This window comes from Giraffa tippelskirchi, chromosome 7 (assembly GCF_054371585.1).
Source record: "Giraffa tippelskirchi isolate mGirTip1 chromosome 7, T2T-mGirTip1v1.2.pri, whole genome shotgun sequence".
NCBI classification, from domain to species: domain Eukaryota; kingdom Metazoa; phylum Chordata; class Mammalia; order Artiodactyla; family Giraffidae; genus Giraffa; species Giraffa tippelskirchi.
The window spans coordinates 222,596-249,379 of record NC_137281.1 but is presented as its reverse complement, the minus strand read 5'-3'; the positions used below and the strand labels follow the sequence as shown (position 1 = coordinate 249,379).

Sequence of the window (26,784 nt, the reverse complement as noted above, 5' to 3'; positions counted from 1 at the left end):
CGACGCCGGCGGAACCAAAGTCCGCAGCTGCCGCGACGCGGCGAACCACTCGGTCAGAGCACGTTTCCGGTGTTTCCATGGAGACTAGTCGCCGCCGGCAGGTCGCACTTCCGGCCAAAGTCGCAGGGGGCCGGAGCAACCAAGCCCCTTCGCCCTAGCGACGGGGGGCGGGGCCTGCGCTGTCCATCTGTAGGCCACGCCCCTCGCTCGTGCTGCCGGGCCGGAGAAAGCGAGGCGGGGTGAGGCGGGGTGAGGCGGGGTGAGGCGGGGTGAGGCGGGGTGAGGGCGGGAGGGCGGGAGGGCGGTGGACTCGCAAGCCCGGGGGCGGGTCCCGGCAGGTCAAACCCCTCATGTAGATTACGACACCCCAGGCCTCCACCTATGTGGGTCTGGGGCCTGCGAGTGGAACGTGGGAACAGACGGGCACCACCTTGCCCTGGCCCAGGGAGAAGGTGAGGCACCCGGACTCGATGCCCCTACAGCAGGCGCACCTGCCCCAGGGAGGGTTGTGAGGAGGGAATGTTCAGAGTGCTTTCAGGAGGCCACACTCCACGCCAACACTCACAAAATAAAGGCGGTAGAGGCGGTGAGATGGGTCTTGCGTCTAGCTGGGAGGTGGTGAACAGCCAGACTTCAAAGAGGCACTTTAGAGCCCAGAATCTGTGGGAAGAACTGTCCGGGCAGAGGAACAGCCTGGACCCCCGAGGACCTTGAGTTCGGCCTGGCTGTCCAGGGTCCCCCGGGAGCCAGGCCCACTAGATGTGGACCGGCCGGGCCTTAGGCTCTACTCATGGGGGCTGAAGGAAAAGGGAGGTGATGCCTAGACCGCAGTGGACCCCATGCTTTGTGCAGCAGGTTCGGAGTCCAGAGTGGAAGGGGCCGACTTCTCAGCTCCAGTATGAGGATAAGGTCAGAGCCCCTGCCTCCTGCCTTAGGCAGCTACTGATCGGCTGTGTTCAAAGCAGCGAAGGGAGCCCAGGCCCTGAGGAAGCTCATTAAAATCCCAGTCTGAAGGCCTCATTGTCCTTGTTAAGAATCTGAGTCCTCCAACAATGGCCTGCCCAACTCCCTGGATCTCTTCCGTCCAACCTCTCATCCCCGGTGCTGTGCCCACCTCGGCCTGTGAGGCCAGGGGCTCACCTGTGTCCTGTGTCTTGACAGCTGTTGCCACTGCAACCTAAACAGGAGTGGAACTGCCAAAGCTGCACTGGACTGGCCTGATTCCGCAGGATTTGGGGGCATTAAGTGAGAATTCTAATAGTTCATAGTACATAGCAGGTATAATTAAGGTTGCTAATCAGCTGACTAGATAAGGAGATAGTCCTGGATTGTTTGGATGGGCCCTAGGGAATCATAAGGATTCTTTGTTGTTGTTCAGTGGCTAAGTTGTGACTCTTTATGACCCCATGGACTGTAGCATGCCAGGCTTCCCTGTCCTTCACTATCTCCTGGAGTTTGCTCAAACTTATGTCCATCCACTCGGTGATGTCATCCAACCATCTCATCCTCTGTCATCCCCTTCTCCTCTTGCCTTCAATCTTTCCCAGCATCAGGGTCTTTTCCAATGAGTCAGTTCTTCTCATCAGGTGGCCAAATTATTGCAGCTTCAACTTCAGCATCAGTCCTTCCAGTGAATATTCAGGGTTGATTTCCTTTAGGATGGACTGGTTGGATCTCCTTGCAGTCCAAGGGACTCTCAAGAGTCTTCTCCAGCACCACCGTTCAAAATCATCAATTCTTTGGCACTCAGCCTTCTTTATGGTGAAAATCTCACATCCATACATGACTACTGGAAAAACTAAAGCTTTGACTATACAGGCCTTTGTCAGCAAAGTGATTTATCTGCTTTTTAACACGCTGTCTAGGTTTGTCATAGTTTGTCATAAGGGTTCTTAAAGTTAGAACACTTGAAGTAGGAGGAGGACTCCGAGGTTTTGAAGGCAGAGGGCCGTGTGGTGAGGAATGGCCGTGTGGTGGTAGTGGACTCTCGAATCTCAGAAGAGCCCTGGGAGACAGCCAGCAGGAGAACAGGGACCTTGTCCTACAGCCTTATGGAGCTGGCTTTTCTAGCAACCTGACTGAGCTGGGAAGTAGACTCTTCCTGCCACCCAACACACTCATACAGTTTTTGTTTTACTTAATGTTAATTATTTTTTGACTGTGCCGCGTGCCTTGTGGGATCCTAGCTCCCCGACTAGGGATGAAACCAATGCCCCCCACCGTGAGAGCATAGAGCCCTAACTACTTGGCATCCAAGGAAGTTTGCACAGTTTGTGTCAGGAGTCAGAAGCCTCAGCCCCTCCTCCCAGCTCACCCAGGGTCCCCAGTCTCCCTCCAGGTTCCTGCTGTGGCAGCCACCATCCAAGGGGAAACCCAGTGTTCAGGTCTCCAAGCCCAGCCCTATCCTGGTGGACATGAGCTGTGCCAGGTGTGGGATCTCACACGCTTGCAAAGTAATGCTCAAAATTCTCCAAGCTAGGCTTCAACAGTATGTGAACCATGAACTTCCAGATGTTCAAGCTGGATTTAGAAAAGGCAGAGGAACCAGAGATCAAATTGCCAACATCCCTTGGATCATCAAAAAAGCAGGAGAGTTCCAGAAAAATGTCTGCTTTATGGACTACGTCAAAGCCTTTGACTATGTGGATCACGACAAACTGTGGGAAATTCTTCAAGAGATGGGAATACCAGACCCCCTGACCTGCCCCCTGAGAAATCTGTATGCAGGTTAAGAAGCAACAGTTAGAACTGTACCTGGAACAACAGACTGCTTTCCAAATTGGGAAAGGAGTACATTAAGGCTGTATATTGTCCCCCTGCTTATTTAACTTATATGCAGAGTACATCATGCGAAATGCAGGGCTGGAGGAAGCACAAGTTGCAATCAAGACTGCCGGGAGAAATATCAATAACCTCAGATATGCAGATGACGCCACCCTTATGGCAGAAAGCAAAGAAGAACTGAAGAGCCTCTTGATGAGAGTGAAAAAGTTGGCTTAAAGCTCAACATTCAGAAAACTAAGATCATGGCATCTGGTCCCATCACTTCATGGCAAATAGATGGGGAAACAATGGAAACAGTGAGAGACTTTATTTTCTTGGGCTCCATAATCACTGCACATGGTGACTGCAGCCATGAAATGAAAAGATGCTTGCTCCTTGGAAGAAAAGCTATGATCAACCTAGACAGCATATTAAAAAACAGAGACATACAGACATATTAAAAAACAGAGACATACAGACATATTAAAAAACAGAGACATTGCCAACAAAGGTCCATCCAGTCAAAGCTATGGTTTTTCCAATAGCCATGTATGGATGTGAGACTTGGACTATAAAGAAAGCTGAGCACTGAAGATTGGGACTTGAACCCATGATCTTTTAATTAGAATCACTCACCAGGTGTCTGGACTTTCTGAGGCTCAGGTTCTTTGTGTCTCATGACCGGAAGAATTCAGTGGGAGAGAAAGAGGTAGGTAAGAAGTGGATTTATTCAGGGAGAAACACACTCCACAGAGTGTGGGCCTTGGCAGAGGGTGAGTGCAGCCTTGAAATGTGTGTGGTTAGCTTTTATGGGCTGGGTAATTTCATAGGCTAATGAGTGGGAGGATTATTCCAACTATTTTGGGGAAGGGGCAGAGATTTCCAGGAATTGTGTCAGTTCAGTCACTCAGTCGTGTCCGACTCTTTGTGACCCCATGGAGTGCAGCACGCCAGGCCTCCCTGTCCATCACCAACTCCCGGAGTTTACTCAAATTCATGTCCATCTAGTCAGTGATGTCATCCAACCATCTCATCCTTTGTCATCCCCTTCTCCTCCTGCCTTCAGTCTTTCCCAGCATCAGGGTCTTTTCCAATGAGTCAGCTCTTCTCATCAGGTGGCCAAAGTATTGGGAGTTTCACTTCAGCATCAGTCCTTCCAATGAATATTCAGGACTGATTTCCTTTAGGATGGACTGGTTGGATCTCCTTGCAGTCCAAGGGACTCTCAAGAGTCTTCTCCAACACCACAGTTCAAAGCATTGATTCTTTGGTGCTCCTCTTTCTTTACAGTCCAACTCTCACATCCATACATGACTGTTGGAAAAACCATAGCTTTGACTAGATGGACCTTTGTTGGCAAAGTAAAGTCTCTGTTTTTTAATATGCTGTCTAGGTTGATCATAGCTTTCCTTCCAAGGAGCAAGCATCTTTTCATTTCATGGCTGCAGTCACCATGTGCAGTGATTATGGAGCCCAAGAAAATAAAGTCTCTCACTGTTTCCATTGTTTCCCCATCTATTTGCCATGAAGTGATGGGACCAGATGCCATGATCTTAGTTTTCTGAATGTTGAGCTTTAAGCCAACTTTTTCACTCTCATCAAGAGGCTCTTCAGTTCTTCTTTGCTTTCTGCCATAAGGGTGGCGTCATCTGCATATCTGAGGTTATTGATATTTCTCCCGGCAGTCTTGATTGCAACTTGTGCTTCCTCCAGCCCTGCATTTCGCATGATGTACTCTGCATATAAGTTAAATAAGCAGGGGGACAATATACAGCCTTGATGTACTCCTTTCCCAATTTGGAAGCAGTCTGTTGTTCCAGGTACAGTTCTAACTGTTGCTTCTTAACCTGCATACAGATTTCTCAGGGGGCAGGTCAGGGGGTCTGGTATTCCCATCTCTTGAAGAATTTCCCACAGTTTGTCGTGATCCACATAGTCAAAGGCTTTGACGTAGTTCATAAAGCAGAAGTAGATGATTTTCTGGAACTCTCTTGCTTTTTTGATGATCCAAGGGATGTTGGCAGTTTGACCTCTGGTTCCTCTGCCTTTTCTAAATCCCGCTTGAACATCTGGAATTGTGTCAGTGCCCACCTTCTGGTTCTTGATGATCCCCTTGGAACTGTCATGGCGCCTCTGGGTGTGTCATTAGCTTGCTAATGTGTTACAGTACTCACCTGTTACAATACTTACATGTTACAATACTCCTGTGTTACACTGAGTATATACTCAGGATCAGGAACTAGTCAAGTTGCCCCGTCTGCTGTCTTGGACACATGCATCTGGTTCTAACCAGTGTAAGTTCTGCCCTCTATGTTACTCTTGAAATAGTTGTGCGCTTTCCCCTTCCCTCCAGTTTCACATTGTTGCTTCTCCAAGGTCAATGCACCTGGGTCCCCTACTGGGCCCTTGGATTAATTTCCAAAAGTTAAAAAAAGAAAACAAGAAGCACAGAGAACAGTAGAGCTCACAGCGGAGCGCTCGCATTCTCGAGCCACCAGAGTCAAGTGAGAGTCGCTCAGTCGTGTCCGACTCTTTGCGACCCCAATGGACTATACAGTCCGTGGAATTCCCCAGGCCAGAATACTGGAGTGGGTAGCTTTTCCCTTCTCCAGGCGATCTTCCCAACCCAGGGATCAAACCCAGGTCTCCCGCATGGTAGGCGGATTTTTTACCAGCTGAGCCACAAGGGAAGCCCTACAAAGAGTTACGAGGGAAGCCTTTAAAATAAAGCTTGTAGGCACAGGGAGAGCCACTGGGCCTGGCACACCTAGGTGTCTGTCCTGATGGCTTCCTGTTCCGCCCTTGGGTTAATGCATCCCTCGAGGCTAGGTTCAAATGCTTGTTTTAACCAGTGTTCCTCAGTGCCTTCCCCTCCTTTCCGTTGCTCCTCCTTGACCTGAGGCTGGGAGTTCCTGGCACCCTGGCACAGGGACCCAGTACAACCTTTCCTACCTCAGAACACCAAAGTCTCTGATAAATTCTCCATCTCATGTGCACATATGACCCAGTCATTTTTAGTCAATTCACCATTCTGTGGCTCAGCTGGTAGAGAATCCGCCTGAGATGCGGGAGACCTGGGTTCGATCCCTGGGTTGGGAAGATCCCCTGGAGAAGGGAAAGGCTACCCACTCCAGTATTCTGGCCTGGAGAATTCCATGAACTGTATAGTCCATGGGGTCGCAAAGAGTCGGACACGACTGAGCGACTTTCACTTGCGCTTTCTTTAGCATCCTCCTGCTTTAGAACATTTCTCTCACCTCCACTGAGGTCCCTCTGCCCTTGCATGTGCGTCTCTGTTGCCACTCCTGTTCCAGGCAACTGCAGATCTAACGTCACTGTAGACTTGCCTGTGCTGGACATTTCATAGCAGTGAAACCGCACCATATGAGGTTGCCATAGCTTTGGCCGGGCTGCTGTGCCCACCACCCAGATGTTGTGAATTTTGTCTTGTTCGATCGTTCCTTGTTTTCCTTTCAGAAGCTGTGCCCTTGGCCTCAGGTCTGGGGAGCACTTCCCTGCTAATGTGGGTGACTGCTGCTGAACTCCCAGGCCTGCTCTTCCAGCCTGTCTGCTGCTGCGTCCACGGAGGCTGAGGCCCACTGAGCCCGAGTCCCTTCCACTCTGCCCGCTTTGTGTTTAAGATGCTGGCTAACTCTTCTCTTTTTGTTTTATCTTCATTTTAGTTTTCTTGAAGTATAGTTGGTTTATAATGTGTTAATTTCTGGTGTTCAGTAATATATATTACACATATATACATTCTTTTTTATATTCTTTTCCATTATGGTTTAATAGCAGGATATAGAATATAGTTCCCTGTGTAGGACCTTGTTGTTTGCTGATTTCTGATTTAGTTGCTCAGTCATTTCTGACTCTTTCCAACCCCATGGACTGTAGCCCACCAGGCTCCTCTGTCTACAGGATTTCCCAGGCAAGAAGACTGAAGTGAGTTGCCATTTTCTTCTCCAGGGGATCTTCCCGACCCAAGGACCAAACTCGCATCTCCTGCGTTGTCAGGTGGATTCTTTATCACTGAGCCGCCTGGGAAGCTCACCTTGTCGTTTATCCATCCTACAGGTACTAGTTTGTGTCTGCCAATGCAGGAGACGCAAGTTCAGTCCTTGCCTCTCGTACCCTCGGCAACCGCAAGTCTGTCCTCTATGTTTGTGTGTCTGTTTCTGTCCATAGGTAGGTTCACTGCGTCATGTTTTAGCTTCCACGTATAAATGATATCATATGGTATTTGTCTTTCTCTGGTTTACTTATTACAATAATTCCTAGGTCCATCCATGTTGCTGCAAATGGCATGATTCCATTCCTTTTTATGGTCAAGTAATATTCCATTGTATATATGTACCACATCTTCTTTAGCCATTTGTCTGTCAATGGCCATTTAGATTGTTTCCATGTCTTGGCTATTGTAAATAGTGCTTCTGTGACCTCTAGAGTGCATATATCTGTTTTTTTTTGGCCGTGTGGCATGTGGGATCAAGCCTTGCCCCCTGCAGTGGAAGCATGGAATCTTAACCATTGGACAACCAGAAGTACCTGCATATGTCTTTGATTTATGGTTTTGTTCAGATATATGCCCAGGAGTGAGTCTGCTGGGTTACATGGCAACTCTGTTTTTAGTTTTTTGTGGGACCTCCATACTGTTCTCCATAGTGGCTGTACCAACTTGCATTTTCACCAACAGTGTAGGAGGGTTTCCTTTTCTCCTCACCCTCTCCAGCGTTTATTATTTGTAGACTTTCTAATGTAGACTTTCTAATGATGGCCATTCTGACGGGTGTGAGGTGATACCTCACTGTAGTTTTCATTTGCAGTTCTCTAATAATTAGCCATGTTGAGCATCTTCCTGTGCCTGCTGGCCATCTGTATGTCTTCTTTGCTTAACTTTAGGATTCATCTTTTAAAAACGAGGATGGTTTCCTAGCTGCCTGTCTTCGGAAGCTTCCTTACTCCTTAGCGTGTCTCGTCCACATCCCCACGTCACCATTTGTCCACAAACAGCCCTGAAGGCTGGCTTGTTCTTGCCTGGGACCCACTCAGGCTTGCTTAGGTCCTTTGCTCCCTGCTGACCTGGAAGCCTCATCTCTTCTTTTGAAATAAAGGTCATTCACATAACACAAAAATTAACCATTTTAGAGTGAACAATTCAGTGGATTTTAATTTAGTTGTAGTGATGCATAATCACAGCTCCGTTTGATCCCAGAATATTTCCCTCCGATGGCTCCATCTCCCTCCAGCCCCTGGCGATGAATGACCTCCGCTGCATGTTTCTGCGAGTCTGCATATTCTGGGTATTTCACGTAAACGACATTATATTATAGGGTGTCTTTTGTATCTTATTTTTTTTCACTTAGCATGATGTTTTCAAGGTTCATGTTTGCTGGAGCACATACTAGTGCCTTGTTGTTCCTTTTTATGGCTACGACTCCGTTGTATGAAAATACCACGTTTATTTATCCATTCATCAATCAGTGGGCATTTGGGTTGTTTCCACCTTTGAGCATTGTGAATGGTGCTGCTGTGAACAGTGCTCTACCAGGATTTGTTTGAACACCGTTGTCAGTTCCTTTGGATGCAAACGTAGTTAACTGCTGGATCAAAGCGTTAAGTCGATCTTTAGCCACTTGAAGAACTGCCGAATTTTTTTCCAGGATGACTTTACATTCCCACCAGCAAGGTATGAGGGTTCCAATTTCTCCATATCCCTGCCAATACTTGTTATTTTCATTGAAAGAAATGTTTGTTTTATTCATTATTTATTTATTTGGCAGCGCTGGCTATTAGTTGGGGCATGTGGGATCTAGTTCCCTGACCGGAGGTTGAACCCAGGCTCCATACATGGGGAGTTTGGAGTGTTAGCCACTGGCCTACCAGGGAAGTCCTTATTTTAATTGTTTTTTTAAACCATCCCAAGTGGGTGTGAATCAGTATTTCGCCGTGGTTTGACTCGTGTTTCTCTAATGACTAATGATGTTGAATGTCTTTTCATGTGCTTATTCTCCCAGCCCATTTGTATATCTTCTTTGGACCTTCTCTCCTTTTTCTACAGTTGTACTGCTTATTTAACTTATATGCAGAGTACATCATGAGAAATGCTGGACTGGAAGAAACACAAGCTGGAATCAAGATTGCCGGGAGAAATATCAATAACCTCAGATATGCAGATGACACCACCCTTATGGCAGAAAGTGAAGAACTAAAGAGCCTCTTGATGAAAGTGAAAGAGGAGAGTGAAAAAGTTGGCTTAAAGCTCAACGTTCAGAAAACTATGATCATGGCATCTGGTCCCATCACCTCATGGGAAATAGATGGGGAAACAGTGTGAGACTTTTTTTTTTTGGGCTCCAAAATCACTGCTGATGGTGATTGCAGCCATGAAATGAAAAGATGCTTACTCCTTGGAAGGAAGGTTATGACCTACCTAGATAGCATATTGAAAAGCAGAGACATTACTTTGCCAACGAAGGTCCGTCTAGTCAAGGCTATGGTTTTTCCAGTGGTCATGTATGGATGTGAGAGTTGGATGGTGAAGAAAGCTAAGCGCTGAAGAATTGATGCTTTTGAACTGTGGTGTTGGAGAAGACTCTTGAGAGGCCCTTGGACTGCAAGGAGATCCAATCAATCCATCCTAAAGGAGATCAATCCTGGGTGTTCATTGGAAGGACTGATGTTGAAGCTGAAACTCCAATATTTTGGCCACCTCATGCGAAGAGTTGACTCATTGGAAAAGACCCTGATGCTGGGAAAGATTGGGGGCAGGAGGAGAAGGGGACGACAGAAGATGAGATGGTTGGATGGCATCACTGACTCGATGGACATGGGTTTGGGTAGAATCTGGGAGTTGGTGATGGACAGAGAGGCCTGGCGTGCTGCAATTCATGGGGTAGCAAAGAGTCGGACACGACTGAGCGACTGAACTGAACTGAACTGAAGTATAATTTATATGCCATAAAGTACACCCATGGCAGATACACTTCATATTGTGCAGCCATCGCCACAATCCAGTTTTATAACATGTCTCTCTACCTAGAAGCTTCTTTCATGGGAATTCACTGGAAGTCCAGTGATTAAGACACCCTACTTCCACTGCAGGGGTCATGGGTTCAATCCCTGGTCAGGGAACTAAGATCAGCATGCCACATTGTGCGGCCAAAAAAAAGTAGCAAACAGGAGAAACTTCTTTTGTACAGTCTGTGTCCATTTCTGCTTCAGCCTCAGCTAGTCGCTGCTCTGACATCTGGCTGGAGGTTTACAGCCCCCTCAATGAGGACGGGTGGGGGACACTGGATCCGGGCTTCTGGCAGGACCTGCCCCATCCAGATGGCCTCTCTCCCTTCCTCCAGCATCCCCTTCAGCTCCCATGGATGGAAAATGTGATCTAAAGACTTGCTGGGCTTCGGGCCAAATGTTGTTGGCGGGAACCCCTCACAGTGGGCGGGAGATGAGCGCCATCGCATCCCGTGCAGGCTCTCCTGCTGCTGGTCCTAACTGCGCAGAGGCGGCTGGCTCCTCTCAGGCACGTCCCCACCGCCGTTCACCTTGCAGTGTATACGGCATGTATTCGGGCCGGCTCCAGACTCTCATTACTGCCTGGGAAATGATGTTTTCTGAATTCTAGCATTTAATTATCTCATCAAGAACTGGGACCATGTGTTCCCCTGAACCGCAGTTTCCTTTGGGAAGGCAGCATCAGTCTGCATTCTCAGTGAGGAGGTGCTGTAGAAGCAGCACCATGTGGTAGCAGATGGCCCTATTTTTCTGACTCTTTTTTTAAAAAATTTTAAGCTATAACATTTTCAGAAAGACTTTTATTTCCTTTACACAACAGTAAAAATTATATATTACAATGACTGTAATTATATAAAAACCAATGACTGTCACTGACTGACCCACAGTGAATCCACCCTATCTGCAGTTAAGTGAAAGTCGCTCAGTCGTGTCCGACTCTTTGTGACCCCCATGGACTGTAGCCGACCAGGCTCCTCTATCTATGGGATTCTCCAGGCAAGAATACTGGACTGTGTTGCCATTTCCTTCTCCAGGTGACTCTTCTTTTTGAGAACCCTTGGGTTTCCCTGGTAGCTCAGCTGGAAAAGAATCTGCCTGCAATGCAGGAGACCCTGGTTTGATTCCTGGGTCGGGAAGATCTGGTGCAGAAGGGGTAGGCTACCCACTCCAGTGTTCTTGGGCTTCCCTTGTGGCTCAGCTGGTAAAGAATCCAACTGCAATGTGAGAGACCTGGGTTCGATCCCTGAGCTGGGAAGATCCCCTGGAGAAGGGAACAGCTTCCCACTCCAGTTTTCTGGCCTGGAGAATTGCATGGACTGTATGTATAGTCCATGGGGTCGCAAAGAGTCGGACATGACTGAGCGACTTTCACTTAACTGCAGATAGGGTGGATTCACTGTGGGTCAGTCAGTGACAGTCATTGGTTTTTTCGAGGCGCAACTCCTATCATTAGGTTTGGCTTCTGTGTTGTCTTAACAGGTTCCAGCCATCCTTTGGGCACTGACTGTGGTGTAACAAGGTGCTCCACGGGTGCATTTCCACTGCAGGGGCACAGATTCCATCCCTGGTTGGGGAACTAAGTTCCCTCATGTCCCATGGCACGGCCAAATAATAGAGAAAAATAAATAAATACACATAACCAGGTGCTCCAAGCTCACCTGGAGCTTTCCCTGAAATCCTTTGTCCCAGGATCCCTGGTTCCTAACTGCAGAGAAAGAGCTAAAGCTCTGGGCTCTGGATGTCTCCTGTCCATTCCCTCCCTGCCCTCCCTGGGGGCCAGAGATTCCCCAGGACTGTGGGACCCTGGACAACACGGTCTACTCACTGGGATCGGTTTTCCCATCTGTGAAAGGGGGCTGCAGTAGGCAGAAGGGTGGCCCCAAAGATCTATATGACCTAATCCTCGGAAACCACAAGTGTTACCTCATCAGGAAAAAGGATCTTGGCAGTTGCGATTAGAGACCTGGGATTGGGGAAATTATTCTGAGTTATTTGGGTGGACTCTACATGTTAATTCACATACACTTTTATAAGAGCGAGGCAGTTTGTCATCTGTCTTAGTCGGCTCTAGGTACAAAAACAAAATAGTGATACTATAGACCAAGTAACTCAAATGCCAGAAATTTGTTTCTCACAATTCTGGAGGCTGAGAAATTGAAGAACAAGATGCCCACAAGGTAGGTTTCATTCTGAGGCCCCTTCTCTTGCCTTGGAGGAGGCTGCTGTATGGCTTTACAGTCACATGACCTCTTCACTGTGATCACAGCAAGCTGTCTGGTGTCTTTCCCCCCACCTTTTTTTTTTTAAATTTGTTTTTGGCCACTCCTTGTGGCTTGCAAGATCTCAGTGTCCTGACTGAGACTTGAACCAGGACCACGGCAGTGGAAGTCTGGAATTCTAGCCACTAGGACACCAGGGCACTCCCTGCTGTGTCTTCCTAACAGGACCCTTAATAGGACGGTGGCCCAGAACATTGTACAGGAGGGAGTGACCGAAACCATCCCTAAAACATAAATTCAAAAAGTTAACGTTGTTGTCTGAAGAGGCTTCACAAATAGCTGAGAAAAGAAGAGAAGTGAAAGGCAAGGGAGACAGGGAAAGATATACCCAACTGAATGCAGAGTTCCAGAGAACAGCGAGAAGAGATAAGAAAGCCTTCTTAAGTGAATAACGATACAGAGAAATAGAGGAAAACAATAGAATGGTAAAGACTCAAGATCTCTTCAAGAAAATTTGAGATATTAAGGGAACGTTTCATGCAAGGATGGGCATGATAAAGGACAGAAATGGTATGGACTTAACAGAAGTAGCGGAGAAAATGGAGAGGTGGCAAGAAAACACAGAACTGTCTGAAAAAGATCTCAATGACCCAGATAACCATGACGGTGTGGTCATTCACCTAGAGCCAGACATCCTGGAGTGCGCAGTCAAGTGGGCCTTAGGAAGAATTGCTACAAAGGAAGCTAATGGAGGTGATGTAATTCCAGCTGAGCTATTTCAAATCCTAAAAGATGATGAAGTGCTTCACTCAATATGTCAGCAAATTTGGGAAACCCAGCAGTGGCTACAGACTAGAAAAGGTCAGTTTTCATTCCATTCCCAAAGAAGAGCAATGCCAAAGAATGTTCAAACTACTGCCTGACTGCGCTTATTTCAAATGCTTGCAAGGTAATGTTCAAAATCTTTCAAGCTAGGTTTCAGCAGTACGTGAATCTAGAACTTCCAGATGTAGAAATTGGGTTTAGAAAAGGTAGAGGAACCAGAGGTCAAATTGCCAACATTTGTTGGATCATTGAGAAAGCAAGAGAGTTCCAGAAAAATACCTGCTTCATTGACTATGCTAAAGCCTTTGACTGTGTGGATCACACAAACTGTGGAAAATTCTTAAAAAGATGGGACTATCAGACAACTTTACCTGTATCCTGAGAAACATGTGCAGGTCAAGAAGTAACAGTAAGAGCCAGACATGGAAAAATAGGCTTTCCAAATTGGGAAAGGAGTACAACAAGGCTGTATATTGTCACCCTGCTTATTTAACTTATGTGCAGAGTACATCATGCAAAATGCTGGGCTGGATGAATTACAAGCTGGAATCAAGATTGCTGGGAGAAATATCAACAACTTCAGGTATGGAGATGATATTTGGAATGACAGACTAATTACAACTCAAGTAGACAGATCCTTTATTAAACAGGCAGCAGGTAGTACACTTCTGAGACATGGGAGCTGACTGACGTTGAAGGAGTGACCATGATCCCTTTTTGTTGTTCAGTTGCTAAGTCAGGTCTAATTCTTTGCGATCATGAACTGTAGCATGCCAGGCTTCCCCGTCCTTCACCATCCCCAGGAGTTTGCTCAAACTCATGCCCCTTGAGTCAGTGATGCCATCCAACCATCTCATCCTCTGTTGCTCCCTTTCCCTGCCTTCAATCTTTCCCAGCATCAAGGTCTTTTCCAGTGAGTTGGCTCTTTGTATCAGGTGGCCAAAGTATTGGAGCTTCTGTTTCAGCCTCAGTCCTTCCAATGAATATTCAGGGTTGATTTCCTTTAGGATTGCCTGGTTTGATCTTGCAGTCCAAGGGATTCTCAAGAGTCTTCTCCAGCACCATAATTCAAAACGTTAGTTCTTCAGAGCTCAGCCTTCTTTATGGTCCAACTCTCACATCTGTACGTAACTACTGAGAAAACCGGGAAAACCATAGCTTTGCCTATTTGGACCTTTGTCAGCGAAGTGTTGTCTCTGCTTTTAATATGCTTTTAATAAGCTGCCTAGGTTTGTCATTGGCTTCCCTGGACCTCAGTTGGTAAAGGATTCACCTGTAATGCAGGAGACCCCGGTTCGATTCCTGGATCAGGAAGATCCCCTGGAGAAGGGGTAGACTACCCACTCCAGTATTCTTGGGCTTCCCTGGTGGCTCAGACCGTAAAGAATCTGCCTGCAATGCTGGAGACCTGGGTTCAATCCCTGGGTTTGGAGGATCCCCTGGAAGAGGGCATGGCAACCCACTCCTGTGTTCTTGCCTGGAGAATCCCTGTGGACAAAGAAGCCTGGAGGGCTACAGTCCATGCTGTCGCAAAGAGTTGGACACGACTGAGTGACTAATATTTTCACAGTTTCACTTCCAGGTTTGTCATAGCTTTTCTTCCAAGAAGCAATTGTCTTTTAATTTCATGGCTGAAGTCACCATCTGCAATGATTTTGGGGCCCAAGTGAAAAAAGTTTGGTTCTGCCTTACTTTCTTCTTTTTATATCCCTTGTCTCCTCCTCTTGGTTCTGCCCTGTGCAAAAATGCAAAGACGCATATGCTCAAGGCCAATCAGGGAAGGGGGCGTGTCTGGGCACATGCAAAATAGGGCTTTTTACATATTCATATAGGTGGGAGTGGACTGAGAATTTGCAGGCTCTATTGCACATGTCTTTCTCATAATTCAGTCTGTTATAATCAGATGTATGTATGTGTAGAATATTTATGAGCCCTTAATGGTCTCCTAGCTGCCTAAGGTTACTTGAGGACACAGCTGTGCATCAAGGGTGCTTTTGCCAGAGTGGGAGAAGCCTCTGTGGTTAGTTTGTATCCACTCACTGTGTGCAGGAGCTGGAAAAGCCTGTGGTTATTTTTGTAAGGTATCTGTGAGATCTGGGTGTGTCTGGGATGGGGTTTAGAGATCACCTTCCTTGGTTTTTGGCTAGGCCACTCCCTAGTTGCTGATGCCTAACTTCCTACATAACAATACAGTGATACAGCTCTTAATGGCACAAAGTGAGTTCAGTTCAGTCGCTCAGTCATGTCCGACTCTTTGCGACCCCATGAACTGCAGCACGCCAGGCCTCTCTGTCCATCACCAACTCCCGGAGTCTACCCAAACCCATGTTCATCGAGTCGGTGATGCCATCCAACCATCTCATCCTCTGTCGTCCCCTTCTCCTCCCGCCCCCAATCCTACCCAGCATTAGGGTCTTTTCCAATGAGTCAACCCTTTGCATGAGGTGGCCAAAGTATTGGAGTTTCAGCTTCAACATCAGTCCTTCCAATGAACACCCAGGATTGATCTCTTTTAGGATGGATTGATTGGATCTCCTTGCAGTCCAAGGGCCTCTCAAGAGTCTTCTCCAACACCACAGCTCAAAAGCATCAATTCTGCGGCGCTCAGCTTTCTTCACCGTCCAACTCTCACATCCATACATGACCACTGGAAAAACCATAGCCTTGACTAGACGGACCTTCGTTGGCAAAGTAATGTCTCTGCTTTTCAATATGCTATCTAGGTTGGTCATAACCTTCCTTCCAAGGAGTAAGCGTCTCTTAATTTCATGGCTGCAGTCACCATCAGCAGTGATTCTGGAGCCCAAAAAAATAAAGTCTGACACTGTTTCCACTGTTTCCCCATCTATTTCCCATGGAGTGATGGGACCAGATGCCGTGATCTTAGTTTTCTGAACGTTGAGCTTTAAGCCAACTTTTTCACTCTCCTCCTTCACCTTCATCAAGAGGCTCTTTAGTTCTTCTTCACTCTCTGCCATAAGGGTGGTGTCATCTGCATATCTGAGGTTATTGATATTTCTCCTGGCAATCTTGATTCCAGCTTGTGTTTTTTCCAGCCCAGCGTTTCTCATGATGTACTCTGCATATAAGTGAAGAGGAACTTAAAAGCCTCTTGATGAGGGTGAAAAGAGAATGAAAAAGCAGGCTTGAAAATCAACATTCAAAAAACTAAGATCATGGCATCCAGTCCCATCACTTCAAATAGAAGGAGAAAAAGTGGAAACAGTGACAGACTTTATTTTCTTGGGCTCCAAAATCACTGCGGATGAAATTAAAAAACACTTGCTTCTTGGGTGAAAAGCTATGACAGAGCTAGACGGTGAGAGATTTCGACCATAAAGAAGGCTGAGTGCCAAAGAATTGATGCTTTGAAGTTCTAGGGCTGGAGGACTCGTGAGAGTCCCTTGGACAGCAAGGAGATCAAACCAGCCAATTCTCAAGGAAATCAACCCTGAATATTCATTGGAAGGACCAGTGCTGAAGCTGAAGCTCCCCTACTTTGGCCACCTGATTGTAACAGCTAACTCACTGGAAAAGACCCTCAGTGTTTTGCTATCAGAGCTGGTTACCAAGGATGCTCACTGTACATGTGATGTGTATGCTTTTCTCTACATATCATAAGGCTCCATGAAAAGGTTTAAAAGTTCACAGAAACAGAAAATAGATCAGTTGTTGCCACTGGCTGGTTGAAGCAGGAATGAAGAGTGAGTGCTGATGGATTCAGAGTTTCCTTTTGGGGTGATGAACCTGTTCTGGAATTAGATGAACTGGTGGTTGTACAACATTGTGAATGTATGAAATGGCATTGATGTCATACTTCAAAGTAGATAAATTGATGGGTGTGATATGTGAATTTTAACAGTTTTTTTAAAAGAAGGTTTAAAAAGTAATAGAAGGGGCTTCCCTGGTGGCTCAGTGGTAAAGAATCCGCCTGCCAATGCAGAAGACACTCGTTCGATCCCTGGTCCTGGAAGATCCCACATTCTATGGAGCAACTAAGCCTGTGTGCCACAACTATTGAGACTGTGCTCTGCAATAAAATTCACAGCAATGACAAGCCCGAGTGCCGCAACGGGAGAGTAGTCCCGCTTGCAGCAACTAGAAAAACCCCTGTACAGCAATGAAGACTCAGTACAGCCAAAAATAAATAGGTAAGTTTTAAAAAAGTAATAGACCTCAAATCTCATCTTGTAGCCTACAGAACTGGCATCATCTCCAAGCATTTGTCCTTTTACTCACTGACTGACTGCCCTCTGTGTAGCAGGCCCCAGGTGAGTTGCAGCAGACTGAACAGTGATGTAAACAGTTTGGAGCTCCTGTCTTTGTGATTCTCTCCTGTTGAAATGTGAAAGAAGAGGAGGAGCCAACCAGAAAGAGAGGTGGGAGAACATTGTGGGCAGAAGGAAAAGCAAGTGCAAAGGCTATGAGGTGGGAACAAATGGGTCAGCTTGTGTGGCTGGAGCTGAGTGTTGAGATCAGAGGTCAGAAGGGACAGACTCACCAAAATCGGATTGTTATATGCATGGTAAAATACATAAAATTGCCATTTCGACTCTTTTTATGTATATGATTCAGTGGCATTAAGTACATTGATGATGTGCAACTATCACAACCGTCTTGTTCCCAAATGAAACTTGTGAAGATGCAGAAAGAGATCGGAGTGATCCTGCTACAAGACTTCCCCAGGACGTGGCTTTGGGGGTGATACCTGAAGGTTGGAGGTTGAGCCCTGTGCAAGCGTGTGGAGTTTGGGAACTGGAGAGGCAGTAAGGGTGGCTGTCTGCAGGCAGGTACACTGTCTGCAAAACCAGAATATAGTCAATTTCTAGTGGTCCAGGATTGGAAAGGGTGAGATGCTGTAGAGGGTGGCAAGGAACACAGGGGTTAAGGGTGTAAGGTGACACCGGCTTACTGGGGAGTAAGATCATGCCCTGCCATGCTCTTCTGGACAGGCTGGCTCCTCAGGGAGGACTCAGAGGCAGGTTCTGGCCTGGCCTTGCCCTCCTGTAAGCCCACTTCATCGTGCTTCTCTGAGTTTGTCTGAGCCTGATTTCCACTTGAACCTGCCTCCACCGATGCTGTTCTGAAAGAATTGCCGGAGTCTAGTGAAGGGACTGTAACCGGGGCAACCGGAGGACCCAACCTGTCCTGCAACCTCTAGGCACTTCCCATCTCTCCCAGTCACTGCTCCCTCGGTGCCGTGCACTTGCTTCTGCCTGAACTGTTCTGTGCTGTTGGAGAAGACTCCTGAGAGGCCCTTGGACTGCAAGGAGATCCAACCAGTCCATCCTAAAGGAGATCAGTCCTGGGTGTTCATTGGAAGCACTGATGTTGAAGCTGAGACTCCAATGCTTTGGCCACCTGATGCGAAGAGCTGACTCATTGGAAAAGACCCTGATGCTGGGAAAGATTGAGGGCAGGAGGAGAAGGGGACGACAGAGGATGAGATGGCTGGATGGCATCACCGACTCAATGGACATTAGTTTGGGTGAACTCCGGGAGTTGGTGATGGAGAGGGAGGCCTGGCGTGCTGCGGTTCATGGGGTCGCAATGAGAGGGACACGACTGAGCGACTGAACTGAACTGTTCTTCCCCTAGCTGTTAGCGCCAGCCCTGAGTCCCACACTCTTGACCATCATCTAGTTATTTTGACTGTCGGGCCAGGACTGTGGCTCATCCCTACCCCACGCAACCCGGTGATTTTGGGGCCTAGCACAGAGTGCTGGATGGGGTCATGGAAAGTGCTCAGCAAATAATTACTAGAGGATTCTGCGCCTCAGGCAGCGCACGGCCAGCCACCAACTTGCCTTCTCCCTTTTCCTAGGAGGGAAGCGGGGTCTGAGGCCCAGGCCGTGGGGGAGGGCGCGGCCCGCGGGGGGGAGGGGCGGGCGGGCGCTGCGGCGGGAGGGCGGGGCGGGGCCGGGACTGGGGGCCGCGCCCGAGGCCAAACAAAGGCCGGCGCGGAGACAAAGGCCCGCGGCCCCCAGGCCCTGCGGGGGCCAAAGATACCGCCGGCCGGGCAGCACCGGAGGCGCTTCCACCGCCCCCTCCGCGTGCGGACTCCTGGGGAGCCGGGTGGGGGAGGCCGCGCCCCGCTCCCCTGAAGCTTTTGCGGGGTCGGGTCTGGGGGCCGGACGTGCCGGCCCTTCACGTTCTGTGCGTCCTCGCAGAGTAGCCGCCAAGCCTCCTCCCGGACTGGAGGCCGCAGGACCGGGAGCCCCGCGCAGGGACGGAGGCCCACGCCAGGCACAGCTCCTGGGCGCCCGTGCCTCTGGTTCTTCTCTGCCCTGTGACTCCAGACAGATCCCCTCCCAGCGACCTTGCTTTCCTCTCAGGACCCCTCCTCCCCCACTCCAGCGGCAGGCCTGCTCCTTTGCCCCCGGGCCGACAGGGCTCCTCTCCCCCTCAGATCCCGCCCCACCCCCAGCATTCTCCGCCCAGACTCCGCTTCTGACAGGATTCTCACAGAAAGCCCGTGTTTGTCTCCACTAAGGTTCCTCCTCCAGGCCTAGCTTCCCCCACCTGACAGAACTCTCCCAGACACTGCTTCCTTCCTCCGACAGGCATACCCGCCTCCCACGCAGATCCTGCTCCCCGCTGAGGCAGGCTTACCCGCCCTCCAGATCCTGCCTCCCTCCTCGGACGGACCTCCCCACAGACTCTGCTCCCCTCTTCCGTCCGCCCACCCGAAGAGTGTCAAAGCCAGTGCAGTGGCTGGCTAAAAGGCGGTCAGGGGCGCTTGGGGACCAGGCGGAATTTCAGTTTCGCTGCTCTGAGCCCCTTGGGAGCTTAGCTGACTTAGGGTTCAGTGTTTCTCACGTTAAACAATAAAAAGGTTAGGACGCCAGTAAGCGGCCCAGCCACGGGGTGGGGACCCTCGGCTGGACCCTCCTTGGCCAGCATCTCCCCTAGGTCTCGGCCCCGCCCCCTCCTGAGAGCGCCCGGTGACGTAGCTGCGGGCGACCTCTCCGGACGGCCCGAGAGGCGGGGACCCAGGCGGGGCCAGACCACGTGCGCGCCTGCGCAGCAAGCGGCCTGGAGCGGGGACTACAGTAGCGGGCACGCGCCCGGCCGGCGGGTCAGGCTGCGGCGGCGGAGACGCAGCTGCCCGGCCCCTGCCTCAAGAGAGGCGCTGTGAGGGGTGGTGCCGAGGGTGGCGCCGGGGGGTGGGAGAGGCTCGGGGTTGCGCGTGCGTACTCGCGGCCTCGCGTGTCCCGGCCCCGCCTCCGGGCCCGAGGCGCCCAACGCGCCTGCGCGACGGCGTCGGCGCCAGTTATTTCTGTCCCGCCCCCCGACAGTGGCTCTTTCTGCGAGCAGGCGCGCGGGCGAGTGGTTGTGCGCGTGCCGTGTGGCGCTGGTCTGAGCAGCCGCTGAGGAGGCGGCGCAGGCGGCAGCGGCGGCGGCGGCGGGAGAGCGGACAGCGGCCGGGTGAGCTTCGGCAGCGCCCCGCGCGCAGCGGGCGGCGCCCCAGGCTTTGCCTGGCGGCGCTAGGCCTCGCGGCTGAAGCGGCCCAGCCGTTGGCTGCGGGCGCGTCTGCGCCTGCGTGGCGGGCCCCGCGCCCCTCCTCCCTCTTTGGGCGCCCCCGGCGGCGTGTGAATGGCGGCTTTTGCCGCGGCGGCGGCGGCGGCCTCGGTGGCGGCGGCGACGGCCGCCTCCGGCAGCCCGGGTCCGGGTGAGGGCTCGGCGGGCGCCGAGAAGCGCGCCGCCGCCTCCTCGGCCGCGGGCTCCGCATCGGCCTCGGCGGCGGCGTCCGCCTCGGCGTCGTCACCCGCGGGGGGCGGCGGCGAGGCTCTGGAGCTGTTGGAGCACTGCGGCGTGTGTCGGGAGCGCCTGCGGCCGGAGAGGGAACCGCGCCTGCTACCTTGCCTGCACTCGGCCTGCAGCGCGTGCCTTGGGCCCCCGGCGCCTGCAGCCGCCAACAGTTCGGGGGATGGAGGTGCAGCGGGCGACGGTTCTGGTGAGTGCGATCGGGCCGGTGGCGGCCCCTCCCCCACCCTGCAGCCTAGGTTCGGAAGAGGCTCGGGTATTGGGGGTCGATCTCCAGCGTGACTATGGAAGGGGTCATCTGGGTGAGAGGGTCGGGACCGGACAGTGGCCGAAACGGGTGCGGGCTGTGGGTCTTGTATTCGGATGGGGCGAGTGTTTCAAGTTAGGTCAAAGAAGGGTTTGATTGCTTTTCCCGGAGCGGAGGGTTGGCCTAGTATGGGGTGAAAGTTGGCCTCTGTGGAGGATGGGATCACAGTCTGGATGTGAATATGCGGTGATCTTGTTTTCCCCTGTTGTTCGCAGTGGTGGACTGTCCAGTGTGTAAGCAGCAATGTTTCTCCAAAGATATCGTGGAGAATTATTTCATGCGAGACTGTGGCGGTAAGGCCGCCACGGATTCCCAGGATGCGAATCAGGTATGTGTTGCCCAAGCAATTCCTGGAAGGTCTCTGGACGTAGGTAGGAGTCTGCAGCGCAGAGCATAGTACCAGCTCCAGGTTTTACTACGGCTTTAGCAGGTTGTCTAGGCTAAGTAAAGGCATCATCTTACCAGGTTGTGTTTTCTAGGTCTGAATGCAGATGTATCTGGTGGTGCTGTCTTTTCTGACTCTGCCTTTGCTCAGCAGTGCTGCACTAGCTGTGAGGATAATGCCCCAGCCACCAGTTACTGTGTGGAGTGCTCTGAGCCGCTCTGTGAGACGTGTGTGGAGGCGCACCAGCGGGTGAAGTACACCAAGGACCACACCGTGCGCTCCACTGGTAGGCAACACCGAGGGGGCTGCCTTGATTCTTCCTCTACATGTTTCTCCAGCTGCTTCTGATGCTGGTTGCAAATGGTGGTGGAATGTCAGGGAATTTCTGAGGGGGTACCAACTGAAAGGCCTGAGGGCAGAATTAAACAAGGGGGAGGCTGGTGCTCTGGTGGGTTGCCTCTGCCGGTCCAGGGAGAAGGGGAAAAGCCACAGGCAGGGAGTGTGTGGAGTGCAGAGGGGATCTCATGCTGCAGTAGAGGGTGTATCAAGGCTTTGAGGAAGCACTTCAGGGAATCCCCAGGCAGGGAATATGCCTCCAGAGGTGGAGGGATCGCATGTACAGATAGGGAGATGCAGGCTGTTTGGGGAATGGTGTGAGGGATCTAGGCCTGAGATGCCCTGGAATGTCGTTTTAGGCTTTGTAGGAAAAGTGAGGTCTTTGGACCTTGTGTCCTCATAAGCCATGCGGGTCCTCAGAGTGGCACTGACTGGTGAGTGCTCCAAGTGTTCTTATTGTTAGGTCACAGATGTTTCGAAGTCTAACTAGGTACCTTCAGACTTTTCTGTGAACGTGGTGGCAGTTCTTCGGAGAGGGGCTTGGGCTTGGTTTTTAGTCCAGAACTCCCCGTGAATGGTGTTTTGGTAGTCACGCCGTGGCTCCTGCAGCCCAGAGGACAGTTTTGATGGGAAAATCCAGATGGAGGTCGTTGCTGTGAGTCACGAGGAGCCAGGAGGGAAGGGCAGGGGTCTTCAAGGGGGTCCTGGGTTCTAAGCAAAGATCAGGGTGCAGGAGGGGGCTTTACTGGGGGGACTGAGATTTGCCTTCTCTGTATCTTGATGTTTTCACGTCTCCGGCTGGGTGAGTGTAGCATTGAGAGGTGACTGTGGAGGAAGGGGCTGGCTGTTTCCAGCAGTTACCTAATGGCTGCAGATTCTGGGAAGCGGTGGGGGTCACCGTGGTGTATTAGTCTTTGGGGGGTTTTGCTTTGAGCACTTAAGACCCTTTTTCCTGTGTGGGGGCCTGACCCCTCTCTGAGGGTGTTGGTCTGATGTCAACTTTGTCCAGCCTGAGAAGGCTTTGCAAGGCTCCTCGTGGGTTGTTAAGATGGTGTGGTCTCCTTTTACCAGAGAAGAGAGAAGAGGTCTCCAGGCGTGGCTCAGGAGGAAAAGGTACCTGACATGTCTTTAGGTCCTCTTTTGCTTTCTGTCTGAGCCAGAAAGCTCTTGGGTGTGTCTGGATGCCATGGTTGCCAGAGTCCCCTCCCCTGCGGCACAGTCTTTGGAGTGGAGGAGAAAGGGAGCCCAGCAGTGGGGGCTGCAGAGGCGGAGGAGCTCTCTTTGAGTGTCCCCTTGGAGGAGTTTTCAGTAGAGGGAGCAGTGGGGTGGTCGTCAGAGGCCATTGTGCTTACACTTCAAGCTGTCACTCCCAGAAGCGGAAAGAAGGGGAGTGCAGATTTCTTGGTCAAGACTAGGGCAGAGGGTGTTCAGAGCAAGGATTTGGGCCCTTTCCTGTCCACTGCTGTAGGTCCGCTGTGTTTTTTAGCAGATAAGCCAAGGTTGCAGGACAGACATGATGGGAGGCCCCAGTCTGTCTGCTCCTTGAGTTGAGGTGGTGAGGACGAGCTCCTGCTTCATAGACCCCATTTCTCAGGGCCGGCCAAGTCGAGGGACGGTGAGCGCACTGTGTATTGCAATGTGCACAAGCACGAGCCCCTTGTGCTGTTCTGCGAGAGCTGCGACACCCTCACCTGCCGGGATTGCCAGCTCAACGCCCACAAAGACCACCAGTGAGTCCTGAGGCATGGTGGGTGGGTGCTGCCCATTCCCATGCTGGGCGCCCGGGCCCACCTCTGTCTGCCCTCAGGTACCAGTTCCTGGAGGATGCAGTGAGAAACCAGCGCAAGCTCCTGGCCTCATTGGTGAAGCGCCTCGGGGACAAGCATGCAACACTGCAGAAGAACACCAAGGAGGTTCGCAGCTCGTAAGTGTGGAAGCCAGTGTGATGGGGGGGGGGGTCCTGGGGTGAGCACCTGCCTGACTGGCCCTGATCTCACCCTCCGCCCCCCAGGATCCGCCAGGTGTCTGACGTACAGAAGCGCGTGCAAGTGGATGTGAAGATGGCCATCCTGCAGATCATGAAGGAACTGAACAAGCGGGGCCGCGTGCTGGTCAACGACGCCCAGGTACCTCCCATGTGGTGCTTATCTGCTGATAGCTCCCCCTGGCTCTGGTAGCTGCGTCCTGGGGGTTTGGCTCCCTCTGCTGGCCGCTGACGCCCTCCTGGGGTGGGGAGAGGGTCCAGCGCTGTTTCCTCCCTGACCTCTCCTGCTCTCCGCCTGCAGAAGGTAACTGAGGGGCAGCAGGAGCGCCTGGAGCGGCAGCACTGGACCATGACCAAGATACAGAAGCACCAGGAACACATACTGCGCTTTGCCTCGTGGGCTCTGGAGAGTGACAACAACACGGCCCTGCTGCTCTCCAAGAAGCTGGTGTGTGCTGGTGGGCAGCCAGGCAGTGGGTTCCGGGTCAGTACCTCCCGAGGCCCTGGAGCTCTGTCCTCTGCCTCTGTGCTCATGTACCGCCCTCCCCTAGATCTACTTCCAGCTGCACCGGGCCCTTAAGATGATTGTGGACCCCGTGGAGCCCCACGGCGAGATGAAATTTCAGTGGGACCTCAACGCCTGGACCAAGAGTGCAGAGGCCTTTGGTGGGTGTTTGTCTGGCTCTCACTGAAGCCTGCTCTCCGAGGCACTGTGCCTTAAGTTGTTTTACCTCCTTGCTGCAGGCAAGATCGTGGCAGAGCGTCCTGGCACCAACTCCACAGGCCCGGCACCCATGGCCCCACCTCGGGCTCCGGGGCCTTTGAGCAAGCAGGGCTCTGGCAGCAGCCAGGTGAGCATGGGAGGGGGCCGTAGGGGAGGAGAGGGGCCCAAGGCCTGTGGGCCTGTCTGCTGAGGTCCTCTTGCTTTTCCTACAGTCTATGGAGGTGCAGGAAGGCTACGGCTTCGGATCAGGTGAGTGGTTTCTGGCCGGTAGGTGGGAGAAGTCCAGTGTCCTAGGTTCATCCAACCTGTCTCTTTCTGTGTCCTGAGCAGATGACCCTTACTCGAGTGCTGAGCCCCATGTGTCGGGGGTGAAGCGGTGAGTGTGACTGTTCTTTGGTGCATGTAGGGACAGGGTGGTCATGGGGACAGTGGTGCTCAACACCAAGCCATACCCACAGGCCCCGCTCAGGTGACGGCGAGGTGAGTGGCCTCATGCGCAAGGTGCCACGGGTGAGCCTCGAACGCCTGGACTTGGATCTCACGGCTGACAGCCAGCCACCAGTCTTCAAGGTCTTCCCAGGCAGCACCACTGAGGATTACAACCTCATCGTCATTGAGCGAGGTGCCGCCGCCGCCGCTGCTGGCCAGCCTGGGGCTGCGCCCTCGGGGGTCCCTGGGGCCCCTCCCCCGCCTGGAATGGCCATTGTCAAGGTGAGCCTGCTCCAAGCTCCTGTGGCTGGGGCGTGGAGGTCCGCTGTCCTGGCCAGCACCCCACTAAACCGCCCCTCACCTCGCAGGAGGAAGAAACAGAGGCTGCCATTGGAGCTCCGCCTGCTGCCCCCGAGGGCCCTGAGACCAAGCCTGTGTTGATGGCCCTGGGGGAGGGCCCTGGTGCGGAGGGTCCCCGCCTGGCTTCACCCAGTGGCAGCACCAGCTCAGGTCTGGAGGTGGTGGCTCCAGAGGGCACCTCAGCCCCAGCTGGTGGCCCAGGTTCCCTGGATGACAGTGCCACCATCTGCCGTGTCTGCCAGAAGCCAGGTGACCTGGTCATGTGCAACCAGTGCGAATTCTGCTTCCACCTGGACTGCCACCTGCCTGCCCTGCAGGATGTGCCAGGGTGCGAGGCTGTGGAGTCTGCAGGGTGGAGGGCTGGGCCAGGTCCCGTGCAGCCCCTCACCTCCCCGTTTCCTCCAGGGAGGAGTGGAGCTGCTCTCTCTGCCACGTGCTGCCTGACCTGAAGGAAGAGGATGGCAGCCTGAACCTGGATGGGGGGGATAGTACTGGAGTCGTGGCCAAGCTCTCACCAGCCAACCAGCAGGTGGGGGGGGGGGGGGGACACGCATACGCTTGGTTTTCTTGCAGCCGCCAACTCCCTTCTGACTCTGATGTCCGTGTGTTGTCTGCAGAAGTGTGAGCGCGTCCTGCTGGCCCTCTTTTGCCACGAGCCCTGCCGGCCTCTGCACCAGCTGGCTACTGACTCTACCTTCTGCCTGGTGAGTTCTGGGACTTGGGAGGGTGGGAGGTGCAGGGGCTCTTTGGCCTCACCCTCAGCCTGTGGCCTCTGCCTGCAGGATCAGCCTGGTGGCACCCTGGACTTGACCCTTATCCGAGCCCGCCTCCAGGAGAAGCTGTCACCCCCCTACAGCTCCCCGCAGGAGTTTGCCCAGGATGTGGGCCGCATGTTCAAGCAGTTCAACAAGCTGACCGAGGTGAGCCTGTGGGGATGAGGGTGAGTTGGTGGAGGGGAGGCTGGGGGGCAGAGCTAGGACCCATCCATTGTAATCTGCCTGGCAGGACAAGGCCGACGTGCAGTCCATCATTGGCCTGCAGCGCTTCTTTGAGACTCGCATGAATGAGGCCTTCGGGGACACCAAGTTCTCGGCTGTGTTGGTGGAGCCCCCACCGCTGAGCCTGCCTGGTGCTGGCCTGAGTGCCCAGGACCTGTCCAGTGGCCCTGGGGAGGGCCCCTGAGGCTGGGCAGCCCCCGAGCCAGCCCAGCCTGGCTCCGTTCTCTGTGCTGTCACTCCTCCTCCCTCCTTCCTCCTCCCTCCTGTGGCCTGGCTCCCGCTCCTTGGTGGCCCATACCCCAGTCCCTCACGATATGGTTTTTACTTCTGTGGATTTAATAAAAACTTCATCAATTATTCAGGCCTTGGTTGGTGGGGACAGTGGGCCTGGGCCTGGTGTCTGCCCGCCATCAGTCCCTCACCGAAGCCCTCTTGTGCTGAATGGGGTGGGGCACGTGTCTCTAGCCATGTGGTGTCCAGGGAGGGTTATGTGGTGGGCAGGGGGCATCCCCAGGTGCGTGCTGCATCCTGGACTGGGGCAGAACATTTCTTATAACCAGGGAGGGCATCACAGCAAGCTGGGTGGGCTGAGGCTTCCACTGGGCTAAGAAAGTGGGGCACTGTATCCCTGGGGGATAGGCCTGGCCTCCTGGAATTATACTGAGAGGTC

At 52.0% G+C, this 26,784-nt stretch overlaps 1 protein-coding gene and 2 long non-coding RNA genes across 10 annotated transcripts; all 3 read left to right on the top strand.

Annotated features, from left to right (window-relative positions):
* Positions 1 to 211: 211 nt before the first annotated feature.
* On the top strand, positions 212 to 11,410 carry LOC145514398 (uncharacterized). The gene is made up of 3 exons (XR_014060125.1): positions 212 to 239; positions 8,822 to 10,624; positions 11,198 to 11,410. It is a non-coding gene; the product is annotated as an uncharacterized LOC145514398 (long non-coding RNA).
* Positions 11,411 to 15,340: 3,930 nt separating this feature from the next.
* On the top strand, positions 15,341 to 18,709 carry LOC145514402 (uncharacterized). Its single transcript, XR_014060128.1, has 2 exons — positions 15,341 to 15,515; positions 15,881 to 18,709. It is a non-coding gene; the product is annotated as an uncharacterized LOC145514402 (long non-coding RNA).
* A 1,689-nt stretch (positions 18,710 to 20,398) lies between these two features.
* TRIM28 (tripartite motif containing 28) lies at positions 20,399 to 26,471 on the top strand. Of its 8 annotated transcripts, none has more exons than XM_081512015.1 (18): positions 20,399 to 20,781; positions 21,114 to 21,226; positions 21,437 to 21,569; positions 22,691 to 22,732; positions 23,214 to 23,349; positions 23,427 to 23,543; positions 23,631 to 23,745; positions 23,905 to 24,051; positions 24,155 to 24,269; positions 24,348 to 24,454; positions 24,540 to 24,576; positions 24,658 to 24,703; positions 24,786 to 25,038; positions 25,125 to 25,444; positions 25,522 to 25,645; positions 25,734 to 25,820; positions 25,899 to 26,036; positions 26,122 to 26,471. In XM_081512015.1, exons 1-18 carry the CDS (start codon positions 20,421 to 20,423, stop codon positions 26,296 to 26,298), a joined length of 2,568 nt encoding a protein of 855 aa, XP_081368141.1. In that variant the 5' UTR covers positions 20,399 to 20,420; the 3' UTR covers positions 26,299 to 26,471. The 8 variants fall into 8 exon arrangements, with proteins under 8 accessions (XP_081368141.1, XP_081368140.1, XP_081368139.1 ...); XM_081512014.1 differs by having other exon boundaries at positions 24,655 to 24,703; XM_081512013.1 differs by having other exon boundaries at positions 21,434 to 21,569.
* The last annotated feature ends 313 nt before the right edge of the window (positions 26,472 to 26,784 follow it).